General features: G+C 40.4%; 1 protein-coding gene across 1 annotated transcript; it reads right to left on the bottom strand.

Annotated features, from left to right (window-relative positions):
- Positions 1–302: 302 nt before the first annotated feature.
- On the bottom strand, positions 303–15,281 carry tgfbrap1 (transforming growth factor, beta receptor associated protein 1). The gene is made up of 12 exons (XM_057338423.1): positions 15,162–15,281; positions 13,986–14,687; positions 13,313–13,507; positions 8,640–8,794; positions 8,472–8,554; positions 6,526–6,867; positions 6,273–6,330; positions 4,129–4,272; positions 3,896–4,042; positions 3,399–3,558; positions 2,859–3,295; positions 303–2,758 (listed from the first exon to the last, which is right to left on the bottom strand). The coding sequence occupies exons 2-12, from the start codon at positions 14,671–14,673 to the stop codon at positions 2,564–2,566; spliced, it is 2,604 nt and encodes an 867-aa protein (XP_057194406.1). The 5' UTR covers positions 14,674–14,687; positions 15,162–15,281; the 3' UTR covers positions 303–2,563.
- Between the last annotated feature and the right edge of the window lie 3,423 nt (positions 15,282–18,704).

Raw genomic sequence — 18,704 nt, 5'->3', positions numbered from 1 at the left:
TTTTTGAATGGATTATCCCTTGAAATTTATGAATTTTGCTATGTATGCATGAAATCAAACAAACGTTGTTTAATGAGTTGCTGTCTATAAGGCTTCTGCAATAAGCCCCAAGAAGCAGTGGGTTACTGGGGTATTTTATAACAGTTTAGAACTCCGCTCAGCCAATCAGAATCAAGGACCAGAACTGACCGTTTTATAAGGATTCGTAAACTACCCATATTGACACACTTTTATGGTTTTCAAATGAAGTTACAGTTTCGATATTTGTTTTACATCAAATACAACATAATATAGAGCTGAAATGATGTAAGCAGTTTTGTTTATTAAAATGGACGTCTTTACAGTCTGTACATTCCACCCACACTTGCATTGATTTACAAAGCAACACATATTAATCCAGTATGTACACAGTAGCATCTATGTGCATATATAAAATACTTCAGAGGATATAAAGAGATAGCAATGTAGAGAATTTCCATTAACACTTAAACTGAAAAATAACTATTCTCTCTGTAGACAATTAATGGGATGGAAGGAATTGGATGCAACGTTTTTATTTGGGGGGGAGAAAGTTTGACTAATAAGAATGAATAAGGTCTGTAAAGAGCATGTTCATTTTACTGGTTTAAGTGAAGTAATTACTTTGCTGTATTGCCTTGTGCATTTTGCACCCATGTGTTTTACCAGTTCCTATATTTAACTGAAAATTTTGTTGACTGCATGAACAAGTTTAAATAGTATTTCTGGTCTCTGTTATACTTCTCTAACCTACCACAAGTTGTAGGTGAACGCTCATTTAACTGTTCCTTGATCTTTAATGGTCGCGGTCATGTTAGTCTATGTAGGTGTTTATTATGTGCTTTTCTGGTCTCTCATCTCTAACAAATTCTGCAAGCATCTCAAAGATATTACATTTTCCCCCTTTCATACAAAGTTGAAAATCTAAAACATTTTCAAATACAAGGTTATAGATTATTCTCAGGCAACACCATCACAATGTGCTACCTTGCTTAAAAGAAAAAAATGATGATTGATCAAACAAAGCATTCTTAAAACAAATGACCCACGTCCACATGCACATGAGATGAAGCAAGTAAAATGCAGCTATTACACATAAACACAGCACAGCCTCAGTCAGAGATTGTTTTGTTTGCTTGAATGCCACATGGTCTACAGTTTACAGATTATTTAAAGGGACAGTTCACCCAAAAATAAAATTTCTGTTATCATTTACTCACCCTCGAGTTGTTCCAAATCTGTATACGTTTCTTTGTTCTGATGAACACAGAGATATTTGAAAGAATGCTCGAAACCCAACAGTTCTTTGCCACCATTGACTGCATGGTAGGAAAAATTACAATGGTAGTCAAATGTGCCCCGGAACTGTTTGCTTTCCAACAGTCTTCAAAATAGCTTCTTTTGTGTTCAACAGAACAAAGAAATTTATAAAAAAATCCTACTATGGTAGTCAATGGTGGCCAAGAACAGTTTAGTTACAAGCATTCTTCCAAATATCTTTCTGTGTGTTTATTAGAACAAATAAATGTTTACAGATTTGGAACAAATTGAGGGTGAGTAAATGAAGACTGAAGAAAATGTTCATTTTTGGGTGAAGTGTTCCTTAAGACTGATAAAAAAAGTGAAACTTTTATATCAAGTCAAATCAAACCCTAGAGACACCAGAACATAATTTTCAGGTTATGCACGCACATTTTTACACACTTTGATTGAAGAATATTTTTATAAGACTGTGATGTAACTTTGAAAAGCAAAGCCAGATTTTAAGCACGGAACATTGTGGAAATCTTTCTTTTTATATCTCAGTAAATCTCTGCGACTAAATTGATGAAATGTATTTTATGATAACAATCACATTCATAATAAAGAAATAATACATTTCATTTCTCCCATAAAATATTAAACAGACCATGACAAAGGACGCAAGCAATCAGGTAAAGCTATAACCGGTCAATTTCCGAGTCCAGAACGAGTAACTTTGGTGTTCGATAAAAACCCCTAACCATTTGAATAAATCTGGTTGTTAGAAGAGATGTTATTTTGCCCTCAACCATGCTAGCAGTCTACAAACCATAGTTACATTGTTACCCTAGATACCACGTTATCTGCCCGAGGCTGCATTAACTGTCAAGTGGTTTTGCGTTGTACAGTGTTTACAATGCATGTATGCCCATTTAAAAGCATTTAAAAGATTTCAACAAAGCCACTAAACCAGCCACCATAGGGCAATGAGGAAAATACTAACAAACGACGTCAGTTTTTCTGAATGATAAACTTAGTTTGATGTTCATTAAAAATGCTCCATCACTCATTGTCAGTGTTGTGTATACACACAGGCGGACAAAAGAATAAATCGTTTTTCAACACACGCACACACACACACTCTCTCATTCCCTGCCTGACACACACAGAAACAGGTTTGTATAACAAGTCCTGGTCATCCTCTTGCGCAACCTCCAGACAAGGAGCCCGTATGCGCCTGGCCCTCTTGCCACATTTGTGCAATACGGGTCCAAAACCAGCGTTAGTTGACTACCCTTCGGCTTCATGTGTGGTTGCTGTGGTGGGCATTCTCTTGCTGCCGCTCTACAGGTACGACCAGGGCTTTCTTGGCGACACAGTGAATGTGAACAGGTGTTCCGCCGGGCAAGCAGGCACAGTCTGGCTCACTAAAGGTATTGTGGCACAGCTGGCATCCCTTCTTTTCAGACACTAATATTGGGCCACCTCGATACTTCAGCTGCGTGAAACGGGAAAAAAGAATGACGGATGATGGTGACGCTTCTTTTAGAAAACAAAAGCACGTTGCAGTTTAAGAGCACAAACTTAGTAAAACTCACCCTGTCATGCTTAAGCTGGAGGTTTTCTGCATGGGCCAGCCCCACTGCAACCCGGGAAGTACACCGTGCGTGCACGCTGGCCCTCAGTGCCCCACAAAGAAAAGGGCGGAGCAGCGGTAAAGACCACTCCTCCGGGAGGAGGGTCAACACCCGCACCGCATCAAAAACGTTAGCGTGCCGGTTAAGCAAGTCTACAGCAGCTACGGTTTGTGGTCCTCCCGGTACATCTGGGTCCAGATAAACCCTCAGGAGTTGGTGGAAAAGGTTCTGACGGTATGCCTGGTCCTGAGATCCAGATGCCCAGGAGCAGTATTCCTCAGCTGCAGGCGAGTCTTTCAGCTGGTGCACCAGAATGTGCAAGGCTTTACCATGTTCCTCCAACTTTCCGTGTAGTGTAGCGCGCTCAGGTAGTAGCAGCTCGTGGTCCTGAAGTTTATCTGCAGGCACGCAAGCATCTCTCAGATTACAAGAGAAAATCAATTATACTGCAATCATAGGGGTATGCTTAACAAGACTTTGGTTTACAGACTAGGTACCCACTTAATAATAACTGGACTCTGTACAGACTGGACTCCTTTAGTAACTGTTGTAGTTTCTGGCGGGCAGCAGACAGTTGTTCCTCGGTGACGGATGGTCTCGAGATCAGGCCTAGCACTCTGTCTGCATACAGCACAGCCAGATGTGTGTGATACTTCTCTTTCTGTAATAACAATGACACACAACAAGCTGAGGAACCCTTAAAGTCACCTCTAAAATCAAAACAGAAAATTCTAATATTTCATAGCATATTACAGTGTTTATTTTAAATGACTTCTCGCTGCAGATCGTTTTTTTTTATTCATGTTCCCTCATATGAGGGTGAGGCTATAACGATTGTCCAATGGCCAAACTTCCAATTTCTAAAGATCTAAATCAATTTATTGATTTTTTTATTATATTTAAATTTTCATTTTTGATTTGATTTTTCTCATTACAAAAGCAATTTCACTCAGATATGTCCCAATTCGGAAGAAAATACCATTGCAACTTGTTCTTACCTGCAATCTCTTCACTAATACCAGGTGTTCCAGGTAAAGCACAAGGGCTTTATTGTGCTTCTGCAAGTACCCAATCACATCATCTGGATTTAGCTGCCCCCTCTTCCCTTCAGAGTCAGGCCTTTTGGTGAATATCTGGACACCAATCTGTGAAAGACACAAGAGATAGACATGAGTTGTGTAGCTTGGAACAGTGGATCATGCATTCATTAGGATGAGGATAAAACACAAACCTTCTGATCTTTCTGTAGTGCCCAATCTGCATGCCGCCACACAAGGTCAAGGTTAGAACAGAAACTAAGAAAGTCTACGACATACTCAAAGAGATCTGGTCGTGTTGAGTCCTGGAGATCCCCCTTGACAATCTTAACCCACATCTAAAACAGCACCACAGAAAATTGCCATCAGTTATCAAGTACCTGAAAGTCTTTCCAATTGTAAGGTTATTTATTAGGATGACATTTTGCTTAAAGACCCCTTGTACGTTTAAGAATACATTTACACAATAAAAAACGGTTTTTACAGTTTTTCTTTTGCATTTTCAAAACGTTTTTGCTGGAGAAACGTTAATGCTTATGTCCAGCAGCACCGCCATATTGTGTTGGGTATGCTCATGCGACTGAACATGTACTACGCATGCGCGTGATGTCATCATTTTCAGAAAGTTCCGTCTAGCAGTTCACATATAATATACAATAACGGTGCCGTTTTCAGAAACTTGTACTTTGAGACCCGTTTTCAAAAGTTTGCATTTTCAGTCCAAAAAATCTTTTTGCTTGTTTTAAAGGGGTCATATGGCGCGAATACGTGTTTTTCTGTGTCTTTGGTGTGTTATAAGTTGCCCATGCATCTAAAAGCGAATGCTCACCCAGACCTGCCTGAAACGCCTCGTGTAACCACACCCCCACAAATCCACGTCAGTTCGTGGTATGAGTTGACTAAGACCGTGCAAATGTATACGCAAGTAAGATGGGCGTACCAGTCAGTACAATTGCTTTGGAATCTGATGTTCCAAATATGGTAAGAGGCGTTACATTTCCGTCACACACTGCAGTATTCGACCAATCACTACGCACTGGTTAACTGGCCAATCATAGCACACCTCGCTTTGTTCAAAATCTGCACGTTTCAGAGAGGTGGGGCAAAGAGGAGATACAAACATGCACGGTATGTGGAAAATACAGCGTTTTTAACCTTAAATCGTGTATACACATTGCATTACATCTAAAACAAACGATAATATTCGTTTTAGCAGTGTCATATGACCCCTTTAAACAATCTTATTTGATTCTTAGATTTTCTTTCATAAAACCAGACTTAATATCTTGGGTCACTTTCCTTGTCAAGAATACTGCCGGTCAAAAGTTTTTGTGAATGAGTGAATCAGTGAAATGTATAAAATTGGTTTCGTAGACAAAAACGTTTTATTAAATAACAAATGTTTTTGAAATGGATGACTTTGACTAAATAATGAAGAAAGAACAGCCAATAAGAGATCAGAAAAGATGGAAACTCCTTTAATATTGTTTAAAAAGCATCTCAGTGCGAGACCTCAAGAAGTTGCTAGATAAAATGGCAAGAAAACATTTCTGCATATTCTAGGCAAAAATGTGACTACACTAAAGGTGCCAAAATATAAAAATATAAATTTTTAGTTGCAACATAATTCCTTATAGTTGCAATTAATTCCCTTTGTTTTATTTCATAATTTTGATGAGTCTAGTTAGTATTATTGTAAATTGTGGGAAAATATGAATAAGTAAATAAGTAAATGATCAAAAACTTCTGACTGGTGATGTACATGTATCTCTTGCTTTAAAAAAAAAATCTAGATATTTTTACTAGAAAATAAGACAGAAATACTTAGAAGCATAGATATAAATAACTAGATGCTGCATTAGCATCTGTTTCTATGGGACGCTATATGTAGGTCGTCCGCCATATTGGGACGATGCGAGCTGGTCTGTTAACACTCAAGAGCAAGCTGACTGTGTATGATTATGAAAACATATTTACTGTTGTGTAAACTCAAACATTATATCTGCTACACTAACACATAACAACAACGAAAGTTTATCCCATTATTCGGAGACTTAAATCACCGTGGTTTTCACAGACATGGCTGCGCAGTGTTGGGGCATTTTAGCCAATTGTGAGTGAAGACAGTGGACCGTTCCAAGATGGCAGACACGTCTACATGCCTGGAGCATTTGAATGAGGGATCTTTTTATTTATATATGTGCTTAGAGGTTCTTTTTTGCAGTGTTGATGTCACTTCCTGTACGTGTTACAGCAAGCAAAAGTAGCATAACCATGTTTGGAAATCATAACCAGAACCAAAGATTAAATAGTACATTCATTTAAAAACATATTGCACCTGTAAAGCAGCAGAATCTTGGCCATTGTAGTGATACAGAAGCCCAAGAGCAAAATACCTGAATGGAGAGAAACATAGTTAAATCACATCACCTGAGCAATGAAAAGACTAAAGTAAACATAGACATTTATTTCATAAAGCTTTAATACTTCTGGAGTGCTTGCTGGAGCTCTACAAGTGCATTTCGAGATCAAACCAGGATGGAATCTCTCTTTTAATGGCTAGTTAAAGACAAATAAAAGCGACTACCCACTTGAGATGTTTCTCCAGCCAGGGGGCGCAGTCTGCCAGAAGGCAAGCATTGTCTGAGGCCAATAAGTCCAGTAGACTGTCATGACCGGTCTCCGCATAGAGTTTCAACAGCGCCGTGTCCACATCTTCTCGGAAACCGTTAGCACTGTCGAAGCTGCGCACCTCGTGCAAGTAGCTGATGAGGAAGCGTTTGAAGCGCTGAACTTTCTCCTTGTCACCCTGCGTTAGGTGGTTTAGATCGGCGAATTCGTGAAGCGGAGGATGGCACCGCGTGAAAGTGGAAGAGGCAGGCAGGAGGAGAGGATACAGGGAGATCAGTTCTCGTACGTCCAGCTGTCCTTTCCTGAGATTGACACAACATTTACCAAATTAATTTTTTTATAACACCAACACCATGAATTTGTTTCCCCATTTGAATTTCGACTGTTCAAAGACAGTATGTAACTTTTTTTGCAGTAAAATATCCAAAAACCACTAGGCCAGTGTTATATATTTTATTTAGTTGAGTACTTAAAATATGTCAAATGTTTCAGACCATTTGTAAATCGTGAGAAATTGCCATTTTAACCAGTGACATGGGCTGTGTCTGGCAGTCGCCTGTCAATGGCCTCATATCTGCGTTACCAAAGACACTAGATGGAAAGCATGCAACCTTCAGAAGAATGCAGGAAAGGAGACTAGAGGCTGTTATATGATTGGCTGAGGTCCCTCACGTGATTCGTGTAAGCCGTTACGCTTTCTTCAGACCTTGCATCTCCCTAACAACACTCTGGCGGTACCCTCTGTTTCTTTTACTGCTGTAGAAACCATAACAACACAGTCTCGTGGACAAATGTGAAAGTATTAGTTTGTAGCATCTATCAAGCAACTATATCCTTTTGCGCAGTCGTTATGGAGCACAATTATTCTTTACAGTTTGCAGCTGGTTCTGTCAACAAAGACACACGGTTACACCAAATGACCCAAGATGGGTTTGGGACAAGAAGATATGATCAAGAGAGATCAAACTAGGATCAATATTGGTGTGGCATTTCCTAAATGGAGAGAGCGGAGCAAAATTTTTAACTAGACAGAGACACTGATCTTGCATGTGTTTTACTAGACAGGTGAGCAACTCTTTAGATTCCTTTACTGACAGAAAACATATGATTATTATATCGATCAACAAAGTTAGTCTTATTGTTTGAATGTCTTTTTCTTAATTTAGCAAGAGTGTCATGTATATATTTACTGAACAAGCAGAAATCATTTTTAGATCATCAGACTAAATCGTAATAAATTAATTTTATGAATTATGTCTAATGCATCTAATTCATAATAATGAAATAAATCATGTCATCAAACGCAACCTTTATAAAACTTTATTACTTCACATCATCCATAAACATGATTTCTCATTCACGTCTGATTGATTATTAGTTGTGGAGTTGAAGACGGTTACCATTATTCCACGCTCCTTCACAGTGGGATTAAGCTACGCCCTTGTTGTTGTTTTGAACATATCTGTTTTGAATGTGCGCCCTCTAGCGGCAGATTTTACAAACTGTGCCTTTAATGTTAAATTAAGGACAAAAAACAGCATTTTACTGTTTTAGAGTAATGAACACTCATTTATTATTATTTATCATTTTTATTTACTATTTCCTTTTGAAGCAAAATTTTTATGTGCTGGTTCAAAAACAGATTTTTTCAGAAACTAACAGACTGCAGCTTTAAAACATATAGAATTAAAAACGGTAGATTTATGATATTTATGAAAGCCATTTATTCAGCTATTAGTTTCTGTTCTCTATCCAGATTAGCATACAGCTATTAGGGTCATGTGCGCCAAGGGAGAGGCAGCGATTAGCAAAGAAGTTAATTAACTCAATTCGATCATCCTTTGAAACATCTGGGCCCAAGTGACACTTAACAGTGTTAATTACATGACAAAATTGTGCACATCACCTAAAATGTTCTTTTGCTTCTAAAAATTGAAGCTGGCCAAATTGGATGAATCCTGCTTGCTGGAGAATTCTTTTGTGCAAAAACTAAAAAAAAGACACAAAAACGTCAATAAAAACATTTGTCCCAATTTTTCTTATATTTTGCCATTGTTCGAATGGTTTAAGGTACCTGATACTTTTCCTTGGGAATGTTTCTCTGCGCGGCCTCTGTAAGAGTCAGGGCCTCCTCGACTCGATGGCTCGCCAACAGGTCTTGGATCTGACGTTCCAGAGGGAGAGGAACCAGTATATACACTGCCTTTGTAGAGGCCAACACCACCTTACCTGAATACATGAAACAAATCAAGACAAAGAATTAAAACATAATTAGAACATAGTGCTGTGTTTACTTGCGGTAAAAGTTTGTTATTTTCATGTGAGTGACGCGAAAAACATCACGCGATGGGGAGTGTCTTCACACATCCAGACCCATCAAACAGTAGATGTCAATGAGCTCTTCGAGCAAATTCCTCGCTAGAGTTGAAAATTTTCAACTTGCGCGGATGCTGCGATTGTCACGAGTTAGCATCTATTCGCATTTTTGCATTGACTTTAGGGCTGTCACGATTATTAAATAATCATCTCATCGTGATTGTTTGACCTCATCGCGATGGTTTCAGATCATCGCAATTATTGCACATCTCTATAGAAGACACTAGGAGGAGCTGTAGTGCCTGCATATTGCATTTTTTTGTGTATATATTGTGACTAAAGTATGGTAATACTGGTAAAATGTACCACCCACTTTAAAAAAACCGTACCCCATAAAAATAACCTGCATTACAATTTAAATTATATAAGTTAATCTCAGTGTGAAAACCAGCCTACCAAAATTTCATTAACAGAAGTAAAATGTTATTGTAATCTTGCAAGTGAGTAAAAAAGACTAGAAGCTTTTCTATGACTGATAGCATTTTAATGGTGGCTTCAATTCACACCTGATCAATTTACAAGTATTTGGCGGTTGTATTATTGACATGTAAAAGCCTACACATTGAATATATGATGACACCATTTTTTCCAATGTATTTCCAAGAAAAAAACAATCTTATATTCAGAATAATATGGTAATTTCAAAGCCAAATAAAAAATGTTTGATAATTAAATGTCAAAGCCCTAAAACAGACAATTAATCGTCATAATCGCAATGATTTATCAGACAATTAATCATCAGCCAAATTTCATAATGGTGACAGCGCTAATTAACTTTGTATGTAATTTACTAAAGCAAAATGCATAATTCGCGCTTGGTGTGAACACAGCATACGGTAAGTGACACGGTTTTATTCAAAAGATAAAGGCGAGATGGAGGGATGCAGTGTTGCTGTTTGTGTAAGAAAAACAAATAAAGCATTAAAAAGGAAACAAAACAGATAATTGGAAAATAAATAAAAAGGAAATTAGATATAAATTCATGCCCTGTTGAAAAAAACAGCATATGCTGGGTTAGGTATGTTTTGATACTGGTTTGACCAGATTAAACCAGATATGGACCAGCACATGACCAGCACAAACCAGCATCAAAACAGCAGTTTTTTTCAACAGGGTGTTTACACGTAAACACAGTAACTTCAACATAGTAATACAGAAAACATTAAACTCATTACATAAGCCACATTCACGAAAATAAATGTGAATATATAAGGTGTGAAGGCTGAACCTGATGGCTCCACACACGATTAGACAGCTAAAAACTGATCAGCGACAGACCTGTCATAAAACATTACTTTGTGTTATCCTGAGTAAATTGCCTTCTCTACTTGACTTGCTTTATTAAACATGAATAAATCTGCTTCACCACCTCCTAATTCAAGCCCTATCAAGCAAGACTTGACAGGACAAAATTTCTTTGCTGCTTTGTAGGGAAATTTACCTCAGCACTTCACAGAAATCAATACTTGTAAACACTAGACTGCAGCACCAGCATTAAATAGGAATACCAACTAAGACAGATATACAAATGCCTATATCGGTGACATTCCACACGACTCCAGATAATAGTTTTTAATAAAATTACAATTATTGCATGGGGTGAATATGTGGTTTCAAAAATACTCTTAGGAGAAATATAAACACAAGGCAAGATATTAACAAGAAGCCACATCTAAAACTATGAATGAGGAATACTGACTTTATTTTTATAGTCCACTTTCCAAACATTTCACAAACTGCAACTTCTTGTTAACTAACAGCCATAAACTGTCTCCTTAATATCGGCTGACACTTTCCTTTAAAGATTCCCAAAAGACATTCTACTGACTATTAAGAAGTTATCCTACCAACCCTAACATCTATTAATACTCTCTTGAGGGTTAGTTGACATGAACAGTAGTTACAAGTCAACTACAAGTTTGTTGACTCAAAGATGCAAATTAACTTTTAGTTAGTAGTATGTCTAAGATTACTCTCAAAATAAAGTTTAACCAAAAACTGCAACACTCATTACAGATGCTACAGTGAAGTACCACCTTCTAGTAAAAAGAACCAATCATCAATCATTAAGACTGACAATTCTCTAGGGGAGGGGTTATGTACAGGCTTGTGAATATTTGAAATATTATAATATACAAACATATTTGGAATATATTTGGACCACAGGGCCGATGTTTTGAATATTTACTTAAATATTTACAATTAGCCAATTTAATCTTTCCACAAACATTGTATAAGGGTCATTACGTGTCAACTAAACCAGAGGTCCCCGGCTCGATTTTTTTTACAGAAGCAAGACCACCATCAGTAGTGATGAAAGCCAAAATATTAAATGCCACCGATTAATAGTTATTAAGTAATCAATTAATTTGTGGAGGGAAATGTGGAGCCATATTAGAGGGGGTAAAATGACATGAGAAATATGCCAGCGTCATAATTTTATTTTTACACAGAGATTGGTAAATCTGTTGGTAAAATCTGTTAATTTTAGCAATCCTTGATGCATTTTATGGCAATGGTGACAGCTCAAAAGTGAAGAAAGTGGCCAGGACATGCTAATCATTGCTGTATACCAGTCAGTCACATTCTATGTTATATGTGTGTGCTGTCAACCACATCTGGCACACACAGCACGAAGACCTGCTTCGTTGAAATTTTGTAGGTGGCGCTATAGAGCCATTTTGCAACGCTTCATTCTAAAACCCATATCAGATGTAAATTTTGACCACATCTGACATGTGTGCAAACTATCATGAGTTTTCGAGCATGTTTAGGCTCTCAAAAAAGGGATTCATTTAGAAGATTATAACAAACAGAGCAATTCCTCACAACAATGGTGCTCAGGCCATAATTAACAACATCCCTTTATAAAAATGTCACATTATTTGTTCTTCAGACATTTCTCTTTAAAAGAAATGTAGTGCCAGATTTTGAAAAATGACCCACATTTGTTTTTTGATGACTGAAAATGTGTCCATTTTAATAGTTTTCTCATAAAGCCATATTTAGATCCCCTTATCACTCTTAAAAATGAAGTTCCTAAAAGACAAGTTGGTCCAATACAAGATTCTAAAAGGACATTACGGTATCTCTAACAGTTCTGGAGTTACAGGCATGCAAATTTTGTAAAAAGAACACAAAAATGTCCCTTCTTCATTTTTGAGCTGTCACCATTGGCATAAAATGCAAATTAACAGATTTATAAATGGCAAGCTCAAACTACTTGATTTTTGGCTGGATTTTGCTGTTGCGGACAGATTTCCAAGGTCTGCGACCAAACCCCAAGATCCTGACCAAATCGGTGCTAGTTTTGGTCGCCGAAGCTTGTTAAGTATAAGCAGATTAGCAACGTGATCTGGACCTGTCTTGAGCTATCCCAGACGATACGCTATTTTCAAACCTGCTTGATATTATCGCCAAGTGATCTCGTGGTCTGTGACACTGTGGAACTAATCCAGTCAATCACAGCGCAAAAAGTTTACGTAAAATTATTGCGTGGCGGAATTAAAAACTGCTGGTATATATTCATTAACATTACAGAGTGTGTTAAATGGCTAGTATAACAGACATAAAGATATTTTAAACTAACCTAAAGCAACAAGTCTGTATAATAGAATATAGAAAACCTTTTAATAACACTTCAATTTTTCCTGCTCCATTCCAGTGAATGGCGTAAACGCACCAACAACTCGTTTTCCATCCACTATCAAACTAGAAGTTAGCGCGATGTGGGAAGTGTTTTTGCTGTTGGTCGCATCTGCTCCTCGACCAAGGTCTTGTTGTTAGTGCACTTTGTCTGCGTTGTGTTGTGTAGTGTGCGTGCTGCTACAACAAGAAGATGAAGAATGACAAGAAACCTTGTTGTGTAGTGTAAGCGCCATAGCAATTCAAGCAGTCTCACAGTCCCGTAGTGTCAGCTCGGCTTAACAGATATACCAATCTCTGTGTAAAAATAAAATTACGATGCTGACATATTTCTCATGTCATTTTTTACCCCCTCTAATATAGCTCCAAATTTCAGGTGAAAATTGTCTTTTTTACCTCCATTTACAAATGAAAGGATTACTCATTACTATTCATCGGTGGCATTTCATAATTATTTAACATCACTCCAGATGTTGGTCTTGCCTCTGTAAAAATAGAAAACAAGTTGAAAGTTCGAGCCAGGAAATATTCAAAACATGGTTGATTTGACACGGAATGACCCATAAGTAATAACATGTCCTAGATATTTTTATTCATTATCTGCGGTACTAAACTTTTGAACGTTAGTGTCATTTGTCATCATAGCCTGATGACAAATCGCCTCTGACAAAGGTCTTCAGCACAGAAGGTTCTTTCAAGTAAACGAAGTGTTAGGGTGACTCTAACCTTCGAAATCTTGCAGTAGGTGTCCATCTCTGAAAGGGAGCGTCTGTTTGAGCTGCTGGTCCAACATGCTGTGAACGGTCACAAAACCTTCGTCCAGCGCGACCACATATGGAAAGCACACAGACGCCGCGATCACGTTCTCTGACCAGCTCACCGGTGCTCGCTGAGATATGCCCTCCGCGTTAGCAAACATCCCTGAGAGATGAAGATACAGAGACCAGCATGACTCATGTGAATAATCACCATGACGACAGTCAGAGACGAAAAGAACATCTCAGGTGGGATGCGGCTGAAGTTATAATAGAAGCCATAAACATATAAACAAATAATAGACATATTTGCAGTAGAAATGATTTGTCACATTGACTCCCCAGGGTCATATGAGGCACCTCCTTTAGGAATATAAAAAATGTGTAATCCGGCATCTCTGAGAATATAGACCTCAAACACAATCATATTAATTCTATCTACATAAGGGGTCAAATATTTTATCGTCTGCATTATGATGGCAAATATTAAGGGAAAGGAAAATCCTTAAATAAAAAGTTCATGTTTAACATCCTTTGGATTTCTATAAATATACAATAAAAAACATTATGTCAGGGCAAATCTGGAAGCATAAAAAGTATAGGCACATGCACTTATCGGTCCTGTTTTGGGTCATTTAACTTACCAAGCCCCCCGGGGGCAGCCAGTAGAAACTCTTCCCGGCCGATCCTTTTAACGATAGGTTTCCTTTCTTCACAGTCGTAGGGGAAAAGATCCTGAGATGCTGCCGTGCTGTAGTTCAGAATCATATACTGTGTGGACAGGGCTAGGCAGATAAAGTACCCATCCAGGCTCAGGGCGCAGGGCTGCTCCGGTGTGGTTACTTCCTTTAACACTTGTACCCGGTCCTCATGGACCAAACAGATCTGGACAGCCCGTTTGCGTGCCGACACCACTGCCATTTCTACGCAGAACGGGTCTCCCGTCACCGGGTTCTCATTAATACAAAACGCAGTCACACCTTTCAGTTTATTTCCTCCAGTGGGCACAGGTTCAAGGGTAACCATGTCCACAACAGTGATGGTTGAATCACAAAGAACAATGAGACGTTCTAAAGCAGAGGCAGCTTTCAGCTCCACCACCGGCTTTTTTAAGCCCAGGAATTTATGTAGGAGCTTATGGGCGTTGTATGCCAGCATGCCCTTGGCTGTTGTGTGCTCCTCTAGTAGGAAGTGATGTATGAAGCAGTCGTTGGTGCCCAAATACAGGTGTTTACCGCAGCATTCAATGCATTCGATGTTAATTCGCACCTTGTCGCCCATCACCTGTTCCCGCTCCACGGCGGGAACAAGCTCGAAAGCTTTCACACTCATGGTGCCACCCACATCTATAGCAAAAGAGAGAAGGACAAACAATCAGTATGAGATGAGAAGATAAACACTGGATTTAGAGATACGTTGGTTACACCAGGGCCATTGTTTCTATGAGAAATGAAAAATTGAAAGAAAAACTCTGCCAAAGGCCACTTTGGCAAAACCATAACTATAACTAGCTGCATCAACACATCAGCCCTAGCTTTCACATCCACTAAACAGCCCAACATGAGCTCTCACATGACCGTCAGGAATAATTCAGATCAAGTGCTGTGATTACGGGTGACTATGGTCGTGGCTCAAAACCCACTAGAGCTGCCTTCATTGCTTTGGGAATTATAGCTAAAGCTAAACGATGCGTAAAAATCTGTATAAGCAGGCAGCTCTCTCTAGGCTTTAAGACACAAGCTATGTGTTTGATTGCGCTTGTGTTGCTGCATGCAGAGTGCAGGCGAGCGGTGTGTGATAGATCCGGGTGCATGTCATACCCCAGCCGCGGTCTGTACGGTCCTGATTTGAGAGGTGGCAATGGTTTCACGGCCTGCCCGATTCATTCAAGCGCACCACTCCACCTCCATCCTCTCCCATGTCTCCGCGTTAGCGCTTCCTGTTTCTACACCGAAATGCATCCGGTCACGTGATGAGGGCGGCATCTAGCGTTTAGGCATTTGTGAAAGATAACTCTGGAATAAACTGAAATGTAAAGAAATATATAGATTTTTGGATCATTTATCAAAATAATGGATAATTTCTTCAATTAAATATATTTGATGCTTTGTTAATAATTCAATCAGTGGTGTTTGGGATTTTCAAACCGTGAACTGGGGACACACAGTGGGTGGGATGAGGTGGAGGGTCTTGCGGTCACGTGGCTGTTGCGGTGATGACACAAAAACAGTACCAAGTTACAAGAATAGGACGTTAGCAATTGAACTCGTTTTCTTTATACAATGAATAGGAAAATAATAACTACTTATTTAAATATTCTAGTGGGTCTTGACTGAGATTATACCTGATGGGTCTAAAAGGGTTTTCAACAGGCTATGTAAACAAATCAAATATTAACTTATTTGCATGTTTAAAGCAACTAATCCGTTTTAAATGTAATTTAAAGGTTTATTTATTTTATTATTAAACATGAGTTCAATTTTACCCACAAGAGGGAGCCATAAGCTAAGCTCAAGGCTAACCAATGGGACTGTACAGGGATTTCAAGGGATATTTCAGCCAAGAAACAAAATTTTATACTTGGAGTGAATGGGGAGCAATTTTTTGAAGCTCCAAAAAGTGCATCCATTGATCAAAGAATGGCTCGAAACGGCTCCGTCGTCTTAACAAAGGTCTTATGAAGCGAATCAATGCGTTTGTTTAAGAGAAATATCCATATTGACAACGCTATTAATGTTAATGTCTCGCAGTAGTAGTTTCGGTAGGATATGTTAAGCTGTTTTCTTATAATGGACGATCGGACTCGTTCTTTTAACATTAGCTAGTGCTTATGACAAGGCATGACAGAAATGTGGGCTTCCCTGGTAGTTGTTTAGGTACATTAAACCTCGTTAAGCGTTTTAGAAAGTCATCCGGCTCATCCCCTCCCGACAGCAGATTCAGGTTTACAAGCCATTTTACCCACCGTTTCTCAGTCAATTCTCGCATTTTGTGATAGTGAATTACCTATGGAGAAAATCACTTGCTGCTCTCCATCCGCACTTCACTCCCTTCAATGCAGAAATTTTGTATCACCATAGTGCCTAAACGTATGTAAATGCAGAAAATGGGATTCAAATCAAAAACATTTTCCCCTATTTTGTGTCCCCGCCACTTCTCAAACCAAAGTTACACCCTTGGCGGCACCGCTCTCCTATATAACGCCGTTCAGTCCCATTTTTCTCCTTCAGTGTGACCATCTCGCTGCTCCGAAGAAACCTTTTCACTCTCCGTCGAACAGCCCTGCAGCGTAATCTACGCTCCAGAAGTGCTTCCCCTGCGGCTTTCATTAAAAGAGCAATTTAAGTGCGTTGTTTGAAATGCCCACACTGAGTCCGCTCTCACAGGTGTAGGCTGCCCTCACTGCGAGCGTCTTTCCCTCACTGTGCTTCGCGCCCCGGACCGCCTTCTTCAGCAGACCCGCTCCCTGTGCTCCCCCGCCTGTCCCTCTCGATCAGAGATGGAAGAAGCAGCGGACCCTTGAAAGCGAGTGTGTAGAAAAGCTCACGCCGGCCCAGCCCCAGTGTGCCCTCTCTCCACCGCAACGCAGCAATCCTATTTGTTTCACTCACAAGGACCTTTGACCCTCCTCCAGTGCTAGCGGCATGGTCTCATTTGACGATTCAAATGAGCTGGAAGAAATTATGTCCCCCGCCTCGGAGTGTGAAGACTGGTCCGCTTCGGATAAAGAAGCTGCTGAGGAATCCAATGACACCCATCCTCGCTCTGACACTGAGCTCGTCAAAATCCTCACCAGAGCGGTTGCGGAGCTCGGCATCAATTCCTCCTCTCCGGTCTGGTCGGACAGAACATGAGTGGTTTCTGCAGTCGGGGCGCCGTCATCAGCCTCCCCACCAGAGACCCGCTCCCTTCTTCCCAGAGGTCCACCAGGAGCACACCAGATCATGGCGCACTCCCCACTTCACTCGTGCCCACAGCGCCGTGGGATGAACGGGGCTATGCAAAGCTCCTGCCTCTAGAGGTATACGTGGCCACTCACCTCTGCCCGTCCTCGGCCAGCGACTGGGAAGCGAGACCCAGCCACCCATCCAAGCCGTGCCGCCTGACATCTGCCTTGGTGGCAAAGTCTTACGCCGCCAACGGCCAAGCTGCTTCTGCCCTCCACGTGATGGCAGTACACCAAGTCATCCAGGCGAAGCTTCTCCGTGACATGGACGAAAGATCCGACCCAGTGTATTCCGCGAGCTGCTCAACAGATCTGGTTCTGCGCACCACGGAGATCACCGCCCAAGCAGTCGGACGTGCCATGGCCATTCTAGTGGTACTATAAAGGCACCTGTGGTTGAATCTGATGGACATCAAGGACGCTGATTGGGTGGCCCTCCTTGATTCTCCCGTCTCCACGGCTGGCCTGTTCGGTTCTGCCGAATGATGGCTTCACTCAGCGTTTCACCGAGGCATAGAAGTCGTGCCATTTCCTCCCGAAGAGGGCGGGCCCCTCTGCTGATGCTGGACGTCACAGCAGCAGAGTCCCAAGCTGCCTGATCTCAAGCGCTCCCATCCGGCTAAGCGTGGCAGTCTTCCCAGGATGCAAAGTCCCCATCCCCAGCTGACGCTCAATCCTGCACTGACTCCCAATACCTGTGGGGCGGAACCCGAGGAGGAGAAAGGGGAGGGCAAGCCAGGGTTTTACAGCTGCGATTTCCTCGTTCCGAAGAAAGACGGCAGCCTGAGACCCACGCTGGATTGTGTTTTAAAAAACACTCGCTTATGAAACAGCTGTTCAAAATGCTCATTGCCAAACAGATTAGTCCCCAAATCCATCTGGGGGACTGGTTTATATCTCTGGATCTGAAAGATACACGGTGGTCACTAAGTGTCACAGCGCTGCAACAGAAGAAAACACCAGAGATGTATAGTAATGAAGTAGAACTACTTCACTACTGTACTTAAGTACTAAAAGACTGTATCTGTACTCTACTGGAGTATTCTGTTTTTCCCTACTTCCACTTTTACTTAAGTACATATTTTCGATGAGTTTAATACTTTTACTCCGATACATTTTTTTATGTGCTGCATTGTTACTCATTACAATTATAATCATTCCAAACCCACATTATCACTGCCAGAGCGGTAGATGGCTCTGTCACCAGGTTTGATGAAGCTGGCTCATCATTGAGCGAATCAAGCGAACAAGAAGACCACACATGCTCCCGTTCTGCCTTTCGCTCTGCTGCCTGCCTGCAATGACAACACTTGAACTTTGTAGTTTGTTTCGAGGTGGAAGAACCAGAAACACCACCTTCAAATTCGAGTGATCGTGGCGGTGAGGGTGAGGAAGGAGACCACCCCTGGCCCTACTT

This window comes from Triplophysa rosa, linkage group LG7 (genome assembly GCF_024868665.1).
Source record: "Triplophysa rosa linkage group LG7, Trosa_1v2, whole genome shotgun sequence".
NCBI classification, from domain to species: Eukaryota; Metazoa; Chordata; class Actinopteri; order Cypriniformes; family Nemacheilidae; genus Triplophysa; species Triplophysa rosa.
The sequence above is the reverse complement of the archived record's forward strand: the minus strand, read 5'-3'. Positions and strand labels throughout refer to the sequence as shown.

Excerpts from the sequence above, each read along its gene's own strand:
- tgfbrap1 (XM_057338423.1), bottom strand. The coding sequence starts at position 14,673 with ATGAGTGTGAAAGCTTTCGAGCTTGTTCCCGCCGTGGAGCGGGAACAG. Across the intron at positions 6,868-8,471 it reads GAAGCAAAAGAACATTTTAG|GAAAGGACAGCTGGACGTAC; the intron begins GTGATGTGCACA and ends TGTCAATCTCAG. Across the intron at positions 3,559-3,895 it reads TATTAGTGAAGAGATTGCAG|AAAGAGAAGTATCACACACA; the intron begins GTAAGAACAAGT and ends TTGTTATTACAG.